We start from the raw sequence: 13,404 nt of genomic DNA on the forward strand, positions 1-13,404 counted from the left end.
TGGGTAATTTGCGCGCCTGCTGCATTCCTTGGAAGCCGTTTCTCAGGCTCCCTCTCCGGAGGGAGAAGAAGCCTGAGAAACGGCTCGAAGTTATCAGTCACCAAAGCGGCCGGGGCACCCCGAGAGGCACCCGCATGGGTTTTGGGTCTGATAAATGCACGCATCCCCGAAGGTCAGCGCTCGTTTTGCATGTATTAGCTCTAGAATTGCCACAGTTATCCAAGTAACGGTAGAGCGATCAAAGGAACCATAACTGATTTAATGAGCCATTCGCAGTTTCACTGTACCGGCCGTGTGTGCTTAGACTTGCATGCTTATGTTCATTTTATTGTGATCTTAACGCAAGTTTGAATTTTTTTTTAAATATCGTCAAAATATCTTTATCGTGAAAATCCTAAAAGATATCGAGATATTTTTTTTTGCCCATATCGCCCACCCCTATGGTACACTTTTCGTGAGAGTCTTAGGTTTTGACTTTGGTCTTGCACCCCCAGCTGCACAAATAATGCTGCAGCTGACCTCTGTATTAAAATTCTCCACATCTAGGCTGTCATCAATTCTCTGTAATAGCTCTTCACTTGTCTGTCTGAACTTATCCCAGTCAGCCTTTTCTAAAATCCATTTCTCATCTCTTACCTCTTGTTCTTTTCCTATTCCTATGCCCACCTGGGTTGTGATTGGGTAATGGTCACTTCCCACAGTCTCATCTCTCCTTGCCTCCCACTCACACCTGTCTGCTATATCCTTCGTTACAAAAGTGAGATCAATGGCTGACTCTATCCCTCTTACTATATCCACCCTTGTGCCTAAACCATCATTCATACAGACCAATTCCTTTTCCTCAACAAACTCTTCTAACACCCTTCCATTCCCATCCTCTCTCTCTCCCCATAGCGTACTGTGGGCATTAAAATCACCACACCACACAGCCTTTCCCCTAATCTCCTCCCACATCTCTTCAAACTGTCCAATCTGCATTGCTCTGCATGGGTTATAGAAGTTGATGATAAAGATACTACCCTCTCTCAACCATATCTCCACTATCACATATTCCAACTCTTCCCCTCTTTTTACTTCTCTGTATTGAATCCCCTTCTGTATGAAGGTGGCAACCCCACCCCCTTTGCCTACTTCCCTGTCCATTCTTACAGCATTGTATCCCTTAATGACAAAGTCTAGCCTTGGTATAAGCCATGTTTCTTGAACACAAATTATATTGGGCTTATTATCCAGGTTCTCAACATAGCTCTTAAATTCCTGCCCGTTTGCAAGTAGGCTCCTGGCATTCCACTGCAATATTATTAAAACCATTATGTAGGCATACTCCATTCTTGAGATTGAGATTGCTGAATTTCTTGTAGCCCATCCCTCACTGCCTCCCAATGCAGCCCTGCTACCCCCAAATATTTCTCATCCGCGTTAACAATTATCTTAATTTTTCTGGTTTGTTGATCGGTCTGTGCTGAGCAGTTGATCACCTCCATCATGAACAGTACAAAGTCACTTTTACTCACGATTAGAGTATCCTCCTTAATTTTCTCACACTTTTTACACTCAACGTCTAGCGTGTTTCTTCCAATTCGGGTTACCTGCTCTTGTGACCCTATCCTCGCACCCCTTGAAGACGGTACTTTCCTCGCTGCCTGCGCATATGACATGCCTTCTGTCACTCTTACATGCTGTACCTCTTGCATTCTCTTGCTTACTGCACAACCTCGATATGCTGAGCTGTGTTCGCCTCCGCAATTGCTGCGCTTAAGTTTAGCGTCTTTCTCGCACTTGCCATACTCGTGTTCCCCACTGCATTTGCTGCACCTCAGTTTCCCTTTACAAACCGCTGCGATGTGTCCATATTTCTGGCACTTAAAACATCTGAGCGGTGGTGGGATATACACCCTTACACCAAAGCTCATATACCCAATGAATACCTTCTCCGGTAGCTTTGCTTCATCAAATGTCAGCAAGATTGAGAGACTGTCCGTCAACACACCATCTCTTTTGGTCTTCAGCCGCTTCGCCTCTTTAACCTTAACATTGCGTATGCCTTCAACCACATCAGTTAACGCTTCAGTCAGCGGCACCCCTGATATGACGCCTCTCATAAGTTTTATGTCAAACGCCATTGTACACTTAATCTTTTTACCATTTAGCTTGCTGACTGTGATTGCTTTCTTCTGCTGCTCCTCATCCTTACACTCAACAATCAAACCACCACTCGCAGTCTTTTTAGCACTTCTTACCTCTCCAAAGTCCTTATGCAATGCCTTAGTGAGCTGAGTTGGGTTCCAGTCCTCAAATGTAGCTCCTTCCTGCTCCAACCTAACAAACACTTTAAATTCCTGCCTCCGTTCGATTACACTAACCAGGCTAGCGGTCTCCATATCATCACTAGAACTCACATCCTCACTTTCCGACTTGTTGTCTTTTGTCCGTTTATTCCTATTACTGCTCTTCGCACCTATCCATTTTCCAGCATTTCCTAAACTCCCGCTCTGCCTGTCAACAAACTCCTTTCCTGGTCCGTCACTTCCACCTCCCCATTCCTGTCCAGTCACAGCCCAGTCGTTGCCAACCACCTCCACGACACTTCCTCCACTCCTCTCAGCCATCCTTCTTCCTCCTCATGATCTAACTAAGAACTAAACTAAGACGTGATCTAAAACATAGTCCCATGACACAATGATAGTGTGATAAAACATACTCATCATATCACTGAGTATAGAGGGAAGCTAAAACTGGAGAAATATGATCTCTGCTGTTAGTTCTCATCAAAACTCTGGCTGCAGCATTTTGGATCAACTGAAGGCTTTTCAGAGAATATGTGGGACAGCCCAATAATAAAGAATTACAGTAGTCCAATCCTGAAGTAACAAATGCATGGACTAGTTTTTCTGCATCACTCTGAGACAAGATGTTCCTGATTTTAACAATATTACGAAGGTGAAAGAAGGCAGTCCTAGAAACCTGTTTTATATGCGAGTCAAATGATAAATTCTGGTCAAAAATAACTCCAAGGTTCCTCACTGTAGAACTAGAAGCCAAGGAAATACCATCTAGAGTAACTATATAGTTAGACAGTTTCTCCCTGAAACGCTCAGGTCCAAAGATAACAACTTCAGTTTTGTCTGAATTTAGAAGCAGACAGTTCTGAGTCATCCAGGTCTTTATGTCTTTAAGACATGCTTGTAGTCTGACCAACCTATTGGGTTCATCTGGTTTTATAGAGAAGTACAGCTGAGTATCATCAGCATAGCAATGGAAATTTACGCCATGCTGTCTAATAATGTTACCTAATGGAAACATGTATAAAGTGAAAAGAATCGGTCCAAGCACAGAGCAGCTCTGTAAGGTTGAGCATCTGCCACGGCTCAGAAAGTCCTGGGTTGAAAGTAAAATATCAGTTTGTTTTTTTTATCCTTCAGTGTTTCCCTAATAAGTTAAAGACATGGTTGGTAATCCTGTTCAGAAACACATTTTGTAATACTGGGTGAAATGGTCCGTCTATCTACAAAAAACCAATCAGATGCCTCTGCTTTCTGCCCACGCCCCCCTCTGCCGGCTCCCTGCTCCATGTGCGCACGTGGTTCTACCGGCTTCGGATGAAGCACTGACGGAATGGGGAGGGGGGGGTGGAGCTTAGAGGAGGGGACACTTTCGAATCTTGCTAGCTCTCTTGGTAGCTCTCTAGGATTACCTACCATAGCTTTAATGTAAATTAAAGACAGCAAATAGGCTGTACAACTTCAGCCATGTGAAAGAGACTGTATGACCACTTCTACTTATGCCATAGGTATTTCAAATCAGGACTGTCATGTTTTACATTTCTGATCATGTTTCTGTCCAGTCTTTGGTTTTGCCATGTTTTCCTCGGTCACTCTTGCCCTGCCATCAGCTTCACTCACGTCACCTGTGTTTCTCCCCTCAGCTGCCTTCACTCATTAATCACCCTCCTCAGTATTTAGTCTCCAGGTTTTTCCATGTTCCATTGCCAGATCTGCACCGTCATTCATGCTGTGTTTCAGGTTTGTCCATGTTGTCTTGTTCATGTCAGGTTTTCACAATTATTGTCAGGTTTTTGTTTTGTCAAGTTTTTCATAGTTTGGTTTTTGTATTCCGGCTCAGCCGCGTTTTCATTTGGATTATTTAAATAAATCAAGTTTTATTTTTGGAATATCTGCATCCGGGTCCTCCTTCAACACCACGCTATACAACCACTACTCGTTATGACAAGGACATATTGAAACATAACCAAATCCTTATCAGGTCTCCAAATTGAGTAAATCTATCCTCAGAGTAACAACAACACATCACATATCTTACTGTCATTATTTATTGAACAAAAATTGAGACAAAACACGGAAGCAGCGAGTGAGAAACTAAGTGAACCCCTGATCCAGCAGCTGGTAGCAGCAGTGTGTGAGAAACTAAGTGAACCCCTGATCCAGCAGCTGGTAGCAGCAGTGTGTGAGAAACTAAGTGAACCCCTGATCCAGCAGCTGGTAGCAGCAGTGTGTGAGAAACTAAGTGAACCCCTGATCCAGCAGCTGGTTTCCTGTGGGACGTTCTCAGTCTCTCTCATGGTTGTGGAGAAATCTTGGCCCACTCTTCTCTCCAGCTGCTTCAGCTCATTGAGGTTTGCAGCTTTGGTTTCTGCACAGCTCTCTGAAGGTCCCACCACAGCATCTCAGTCAGGCTGAGGTCTGGACTCTGACTGGACCATTGCAACACCTTGATTCTTCTCTTCTTCAGACATTCTGTTGTAGTTTCACAGCTGTGTTTGGGATCTTTGTCCTGTTGATGAGCCAGTTTCAGCCCAGCTTAAGCTGTTGGGCAGACGGCCTCACATCTGACTCTAGAACACTTTGGTATCCAGAGGAGTTCATGGTGGACTCAATGGCTGCAAGGTGCCCAGGTCCTGTGGCTGCAGAACCAGCCCAGATCATCAGCCCTCCACCACCGTGCTTTACAGCTGGTGGGAGATGTTTGTGCTGATATGCTGTGTTTGGTTTCCTCCAAACATGCTGCTGTGCATTATGAGCAAACATCTCCACTTTGGTCTGCTCTGTCCAAAGGACATTGTTCCAGAAGTCTTGTGGTTTGTTTAGATGCAGCTTTGCAAACCTAAGCTGTGCTGCCATGTTCTTTTTAGAGAGAAGAGGCTTTCTCCTGCAACCCTTCCACACAAGCCATACCTGTTCAGCCTGTTTCTAACTGTGCTGTCATGAGCTTTAACCTTTAACATGCTAACTGAGGCCTGCAGAGTCTGAGATGTAGCTCTTGGGTTTCTGACCTTGGGGTGACCTTTAACCTTTAACATGCTAACTGAGGCCTGCAGAGTCTGAGATGTAGCTCTTGGGTTTCTGACCTTGGGGTGACCTTTAACCTTTAACATGCTAACTGAGGCCTGCAGAGTCTTGAGATGTAGCTCTTGGGTTCCTGACCTTGGGGTGACCTTTAACCTTTAACATGCTAACTGAGGCCTGCAGAGTCTAAATGTAGCTCTCGGGTTTCTGACCTTGGGGTGACCTTTAACCTTTAACATGCTAACTGAGGCCTGCAGAGTCTAAATGTAGCTCTTGGGTTTCTGACCTTGGGGTGACCTTTAACCTTTAACATGCTAACTGAGGCCTGCAGAGTCTGAGATGTAGCTCTTGGGTTTCTGATCTCCAGGTGACCTTTAACCTTTAACATGCTAACTGAGGCCTGCAGAGTCTAAATGTAGCTCTTGGGTTTCTGACCTTTGGGTGACCTTTAACCTTTAAAATGCTAACTGAGGCCTGCAGAGTCTGAGATGTAGCTCTTGGGTTTCTGACCTTGGGGTGACCTTTAACCTTTAACATGCTAACTGAGGCCTGCAGAGTCTGAGATGTAGCTCTTGGGTTTCTGACCTCCGGGTGACCTTTAACCTTTAACATGCTAACTGAGGCCTGCAGAGTGTGAGATGTAACTCTTGGGTTTCTGACCTTGGGGTGACCTTTAACCTTTAACATGCTAACTGAGGCCTGCAGAGTCTGAGATGTAGCTCTTGGTTTTCTGACCTTGAGGTGACCTTTAACCTTTAACATGCTAACTGAGGCCTGCAGAGTCTGAGATGTAGCTCTTGGGTTTCTGACCTTGGGGTGACCTTTAACCTTTAACATGCTAACTGAGGCCTGCAGAGTCTAAATGTAGCTCTTGGGTTTCTGACCTCCGGGTGACCTTTAACCTTTAACATGCTAACTGAGGCCTGCAGAGTCTGAGATGTAGCTCTTGGGTTTCTGACCTCCGGGTGACCTTTAACCTTTAACATGCTAACTGAGGCCTGCAGAGTCTGAGATGTAGCTCTTGGGTTTCTGACCTTGGGGTGACCTTTAACCTTTAACATGCTAACTGAGGCCTGCAGAGTCTGAGATGTAGCTCTTGGGTTTCTGACCTTGGGGTGACCTTTAACCTTTAACATGCTAACTGAGGCCTGCAGAGTCTGAGATGTAGCTCTTGGGTTTCTGACCTCCGGGTGACCTTGGGGTGACCTTGCTGGGACGTCCACTCCTGGGCAGATTGACAGCTGTCCTGAATGTTTTCCACCTGTGAATAATCTTTCTCTCTGTGCAATGATGGACTGCAGATAGTTTGGAAATGGCCTTCTAACCCTTCCCAGGTTGATGGGCAGCAACAGCTGCTTCTCTAAGATCGTTGCTGATGTCTTTCCTCCTTGGCATCGTGTTAACACACACCTGAATGCTGCAGAACTTCTGCGTTTCTAGAGGTGCTCACACTGACTGATGATCAGTTAATCAGAGCATTGATCAGCAGCTGGCTGCTACTGACCCTCTTTGTTCCTGTGGAAGCAGGAAGGGTTCACCTAGTTTTTCACTCGCTGCTTCTGTGTTTGTCTGTTTTTCCTCCATAAATAATGACACAGTGTGATGTTTGATGTTCTGAAAAATATATATTTGTTCATTCTTGTATCCCAATATGTAAAACCTCAGAATTTAAGAAGAGTGTACTTTCTTTTTGTCATGACTGTTTATTTTAATATTTATTTGAATGAAGCCCTTTTCTGGTACAGCAAAGTCATGGAATACTGAGGGTAAAACTACTTTATGTTACCTGTTTATAGTGTAAAAGCTGATCATTTTGTCAAGCTCAGCCTTTTGAGGAAGTCGTAGCTTATTGAATTGAGATGAAATGTCCTACAGCAAGGTGTGTACAAAGGTGTTGCTATTGATATCACATTCAAAGCTATTCATCCCAAATGTGCTTAAGATGTCACATTTGTGAGCTGTGGCTAATACCTAATATGTCTAAATACTGATGCATCAATGTGTAAGCGTTTCATTCTTTCATTATTGCTGTTGTTTGAGCTTTAGTTAGTCTGTGCATTGGAAGGGTTTAATGAAAAATGAAAGTAAACGAGACTCCGTGCCTCTCATCACTCTCAGGTGCTATTTTGGGAGTTAGAAATGAAGTCTGTAATGATGATGTTTTGTTTTATTTCCCCCCCTTTGGCAAATAAACAGAAATTCACCAAAATACAGAGAGACACGAAAAAAGATGCTTATAAGCTTTAATTCAAGGAAGTTCAACGAAAGAGCCAGAGTGAATCGGCATTAAACGTTGTATGTGGTGAGCATGCAAAGCAGAAAAGAAGGCAAATTATCAGTGGACTTTTAGCATTCAGCTTTAGCTTCTTGGAGGTTTAGGCCTCAGCTGAGCCTTCCTCTCCTTGGTGGATGTAGCCATTGATGAAGTCCAGATACTTGGACACCTGAGTGTAGAGGCCAGGGCTGGATGGGAGACCACAACCTCCAGAGCTCAAGATTCCCACCTGCACAAAGCCTTTGGCTGTGCGACACACCAGTGGGCCGCCATCGTCCCCCTGTGGAGGCACAAACAGCTGTCTCTCAGATGCTGACATTATGTCTGTCTCTCCTCTGAGTAGTGTTCAATCATTGTTTTAACTGGTTGAGCTACCACACACCAGAAAAATATGAAAAAAATATGAAAAATACTGTAGGTAAGTAGCTGGGATATTCGGAGATGTGGAAAAAGCTCCTAAGAAATAGCAGAATAAAGTAAATTCAGTTTACTGTATGACAGGGGAGGCACTCAAGATCTTACATCAGCTAAATTACAGTTAGTAGCAACATTAAGCATCAAAGCCTACATGTCTCTGGCCATCAGAGCATTGTAGCATTCAACAGTTGGAACTTCTTTAGGTGGAACTAGTTCCAGTTGACGAGTGAGGTCTTAAAGGCAGAAGGCTTGAGCCCGTCACAGGGCGGCATGTTCAAGCTTGGACACTGCCTGATAAAATATTATTGTGGAAAGAGGAAGTAGTGAAGCCATCAAGCTGACACAAAAGAGGAAACGATAACAGTTTGTTGGACATGACTCGGCCCAGCTGAACAGTTTAAATTCAGCTCCATCCAAAGACTGGTTAGCACAGTGCTTTTTTTTTCAAACAAAAACTTAAAAATATAAAGTTAAATCAGAATGATTTCTGTTTAAATGTGACGGTCCAGATTAATGTAGCATAAAACTTCTCAGTTGTAAGTTTGTGTTTGAATAAGTGCATTTTCCACAATATTACTTTTAATCTATAAATATTTAGAAATGAATATTAGAATTGAATTTTCAACCACTGATTTAGGCCATGGATTGTTTTCTCAACATCATGGAAAAGAACTGATTCTTAAATTGTAAGACCCACCTTGCAGGCGCCCTTCCCTCCAGCTCTGTACCCTGCACACAGCGAGTTAGAGGGCAGCTTGCCGTACATGGCGTTACAGCTTTGCTGAGAAAGGATTGGAATCTTAAGCTGCTGAAGGACCTCTGGATCTGGCAGTGGAACTGCATGGACACACACACAAAAAAAAGTCCAGGACAGAAGGGGATGTGTTCATGTTAGTATGATTATATAACCTTTATTTAAACTCGGAGATATATTGAGGAAACAACCTCATTTACAATATAGACAAAATACACAAAAACATTAGAAGACACAGTTAAAAAACAACATTTAGAACATACAGGAAGCTTAACAGAAGTGACAAAGATAGGCTGCGAAAACATATAAGTCTAATTAAAAACCGGAGCAGTCGGAAGTAAAATAAGGTATGATTATGGATTTAAAATCTCCTAATGCTATGAGTGTGGTAAGTTTCAGATGGTTTTGGAAGGTATTCCAGGTTTGAGGTGCGCAGTAAGAAAAACTGGACTTTCCAAATTCAGTGCAAGCAGAGGGAACTTTCAGTGTGAGCCAGTCCTTTGAGCGTGTATGATAAAGACTTGTATTAAAAGATATTAAAGAGTTAATAAAAGATGGCAGGAGACCAGAGAGAGCTACAAAAATAAATAAAAAACAATGGCTATCACGCCTATTAGACAGAGATGTCCATTCAACTTTAGAGTACAGCTCACAGTGATGGGTGTTTGTAATAAATCTCAGGGCTGAATGATACACGGCATTCAGTGGATGTAAAGTTGTTGCTGATGCATGTCTATTTAAAATGTCTCCATGATCTAAAACTGACATAAAAGTTGCCTCCATAAGTTCCTTCCTACAATGCAGAGGAAAGGATGATTTGTTCCTGTAAAAAAAGCCTATTTTTTGTCTTATTTTACTTACTAGATTAGATGCATGATATTTGAAAGTAATTTTGTCATCAATCCAAATCCCAAGATATTTATACTTGGTGACTCTTTCAATTACTACCATTACTAGTGGAGATAGTTTGGCTAATGTAGGTGATATTGATTGATTTAGTGAAAAGCATCAATTTAGTTTTACCTGCATTAAGAACCAGTTTGTGATTATTAAGAGCAACTTGTAAGTCAGTGAAACAGTGCTGAAGGAGTTCAATAGCAGAGGGTACAGAGTCAGATATACAATACAAAATAGTGTCATCAGCATAAAGATGGATGCTACAGCCAGTGACAGTGGTTACAATGTCGTTGATATACAATGAGAACAGGACGGGTCCAAGGATAGATCCTTGAGGCACACCTTTTGCAACATGAGCAAAGTTTGACTTAACATTACCGAGAGTCACACATTGCTGTCTGTCTGTAAGGTACCTTTTAAACCATTTAAAAGCGATATTATCAAATCCAATATTGAGAAGTGTAGTTAAGAGCAGTTCATGGTCAACTGTATCGAAGGCCTTTGAGAGGTCAATAAAAAGAGCTGCACAGTGTTTCTTTTTATCTAAAGCCAGAATGATATCATTTAAGACCAGTGTTGCAGCGGTAATAGTGCAATGTTTTTCTCGAAAACCAGATTGATGAATACTTAGAGTGTACTGAAAGAAAATTTTGAAGTTGATTGTTAACCAGTGATTTCAGTATTTTTGCCAGGCACGATAGTTTGGATATAGGCCTGTAGTTATTAAGGTCGACTGTTCCACCGCCTTTATGTTAGGGAGTAACTAAGGCAGTTTTCCAATCTTTAGGAACTGCACCAGCTAAAATCGAAAGGTGAAAAATATATGTTACATAATTTACTATTAGTGGAGCAGCTGGCTTTGGAAAGTATTGGTCGAGTTTGTCCTCGCCAACAGATTTCTTAGTGTGTATAGTCTGTAAAGCCTTGGCCACTTCACCAGGAGAGAAAAGTTGTAGGCTGAAACAGGGCTTTGGTAACATGTTGATGTCGGATTTAATGATAGGCAGAGGGGGTCTTGTGTATGTATGGTCGAATAAGTTACCAGCAGACACTTTGATGTACTTTTATGTGCAAGATCAGGTCTGTATCTATGACAGCAGAGATTCAAAAGAGCTTGATTTCCAACAGCCAACAGAATTATGCGGACATGTACAAATTCATTGGGAGTGTTGAAATACTTCAATCTTCTTAGAGTGTAAAGTGGTCATGGTCAAAAGCACATGTCTTTATAGACAGCCCAAGCTGTTGCAGTCGTGTGTGTGCATTTTATAGACTAATACGAAACGTACCATCCTTGCCAATCTGTCCCCAGCCAGTGATCCAACACTCGGATGATGAATCAAAGGTGGCGTCAGCACTGGGCAGGCTCACCGCAGCAATCAGCGGGGAGGTTTTCGCCTCTCTCTTCAGCCTGATCAGAGCAATGTCGTTTTCATAGTGACTGCCCAGAGCCCGGTATTCAGGATGACGGATGACATGTGTTATACTCATGTAATGAACAGATGCCTTTTGCAGCTCATGTGACCCGGCCCAAGCTCCTGATCGATGCTCATTCGGCTGAAGTTTCCTGGCAACATAAATACACAAAAAGTTTTTCAGTATTCACCAATGACCCACTGGTTCCCACACACTGCTCCACATCTAGCTTCTTTTCAAAGGAATTCTCAGGTTGCTTACTCAATACAGTAATGTATCCAGAAAACCACAAGGGTTTGTAGGTCGGACATCACAAAGAAACACTTACTTATCCCAGCAGTGCGCAGCAGTCAGCACCCACTCCTTGTTGAGGAGGGAGCCGCCACAACGCCATTTTTTCAAGCCATTTTCTGTTGTGATGTTGAGGTGGATCATCCACGGCCAAGTGCCCCTCTCAGCGTTCTCTCCTCTAATGATGGAGCTCCTCACTTTAGCTGCTAGTAAACCTGAGAAAACGTTTCAAACTTCTGATGATGGTAAAGTGGAAGCATTTGGCCAAATGAAATATAACAAGTTTGAAATTTTCCCATAAACATGGTAACTGTCATGTTTGTATGGTGAACATGGGAAAGAGAGGGAAACAGAGTGCATTCCATTATATTATCATCCTCCAATATCAGTATAACAAAAGAGCTCATTTCCTGTTTTTTGGAATATAAGACGTAAGATTTTGCTGCCACAGTTTCTGATCTTAGAAGATTTTCATTGACAAATATAGCATCTCCAAATGTATTATTAGAGCTGGTAAATGGAAGCCCAGCCCTCTAAAACTAGACACAGATTAATCAACACAAAATAATGTTCACAGGCGTGGTATATTTACCTCCAGTGTTGTGGAGCAGTACCAGCAGAAGGAGCAGTTTACACACAGCCATGGCTGGACCAGAGTGAAGCGAAGCAGAGGCTGTGCAGGCGGCCAGGAGGAGTCGGAGCTTTATGTACACAGCTGGAGAGGTGAAGCTCCTATCAGCACCATCACCCATCCCTTTTCCTCTTCTAGCACACCAAGACAGAACATTTAATCAAGAACATTTAGGAACACTTCCAAGATGCTTGCTTGACATGTAATATTTCTGCAGCATTACAAATAAATCTCATATTTTAAATCTACATTTGTGTGAAATTTTTCCGATGCTATGATGAATAAGTTCAACAATGTATAACATAAGTTGGTCACTTATTTCCCAGCATCCCCTCTATACTACTGAATATAAAATTCGATAGGTAGTAGGTTTTGATAGTGTCGCCATTTTTTAAATACAAAGCCATGGTAATTAGGTATTTATTGTCTAATCTAGAATTTTGATCGGGGACAGGCAAAATGTACAGTTTATACTGAAGCTCTTCAGATATCCCTCTGGTTTAGTGATGAGTGCAATGAGACTTATTGAAGGATAAGAGACTTATTTCTCCACCTCAGTGGTTCTCATCTTCCATCTCATATGGAGCATTTCCATGAAATGCCACTTTATAATCCCAGTATTGCACTTTCCTTAAAACAAGGTTTGCTTATTTTTACCCCGCTATAAATAGGCTACAATATAACAAATGTCTTGCAACGGCATAATTGTACTTTAATGTATTATTCAAGAAAAACTACTACCAGTAATGCACCTTTTTAGTTCGTTTAAGGGTATTTAGGTGTTTTTTTTATGTACATATATGTACATAGACATACATATGTCTGTACTGTCATCTCCACAGCATGCTAAAGCCTCTCAGTGGAGTTAAAAGTCTGGACTTTGTGGTGTCCAATCCATGTCTCGTACTTTCTGAACCACTCTTTCACAGTTGGAGCCCGATGAATCCTGACACCTTGGAGTATGTCCGTGCCATCGGGGAAGAAAAAAATCTATCGATGGAAGAACCTGGTCATTTAGTAGAATCGTGTGGTTAGCTGACCTCACTTTTTAGCACATAACATTGATGAACCTCGACATAACAAGCCCAGATCATATCATGCCTGTCACAGAGACACATCATCTGTTCCCATTTCTTTAGCTGCATGTGTGAAAAACAGCAAAGATAACACAGGCTGACAGACAGAAAACAGGATTTCTGCAGCAACAAGGTGATTCTCAAAGAGCTGTTGCGTAAAACTTGGCATATCTCAGCATGGTGTGCAGTGTGTCCTTTTTTTATGCCTTTAATGGACAGGAAAGTTGAAGAGAGACAGGAAGCAGGGGGCAGAGAGAGGGGGAATGACATGCAGCAAAGGGCCGTTGGATGCGGGACTCGAACCGGGGCCGAGGCAGAAATGGGCTCCATGGAAGGGTGGCTGT

General features: G+C 42.6%; 1 protein-coding gene across 1 annotated transcript; it reads right to left on the minus strand.

Moving 5' to 3' along the window:
• Positions 1-7,532: 7,532 nt before the first annotated feature.
• On the minus strand, positions 7,533-12,036 carry LOC142371273 (tryptase-2-like). Its single transcript, XM_075453904.1, has 5 exons — positions 11,946-12,036; positions 11,391-11,568; positions 10,936-11,213; positions 8,693-8,832; positions 7,533-7,858 (listed from the first exon to the last, which is right to left on the minus strand). The coding sequence occupies exons 1-5, from the start codon at positions 11,995-11,997 to the stop codon at positions 7,679-7,681; spliced, it is 828 nt and encodes a 275-aa protein (XP_075310019.1). The 5' UTR covers positions 11,998-12,036; the 3' UTR covers positions 7,533-7,678.
• Between the last annotated feature and the right edge of the window lie 1,368 nt (positions 12,037-13,404).

This window comes from Odontesthes bonariensis, chromosome 21, assembly GCF_027942865.1.
Source record: "Odontesthes bonariensis isolate fOdoBon6 chromosome 21, fOdoBon6.hap1, whole genome shotgun sequence".
NCBI lineage: Eukaryota > Metazoa > Chordata > Actinopteri > Atheriniformes > Atherinopsidae > Odontesthes > Odontesthes bonariensis.

Excerpts from the sequence above, each read along its gene's own strand:
- LOC142371273 (XM_075453904.1), bottom strand. The coding sequence starts at position 11,997 with ATGGCTGTGTGTAAACTGCTCCTTCTGCTGGTACTGCTCCACAACACT. Across the intron at positions 11,214-11,390 it reads GCTGCGCACTGCTGGGATAA|GAAACTTCAGCCGAATGAGC; the intron begins GTAAGTGTTTCT and ends TTATGTTGCCAG. Across the intron at positions 7,859-8,692 it reads GAGGGAAGGGCGCCTGCAAG|GGGGACGATGGCGGCCCACT; the intron begins GTGGGTCTTACA and ends GTGCCTCCACAG.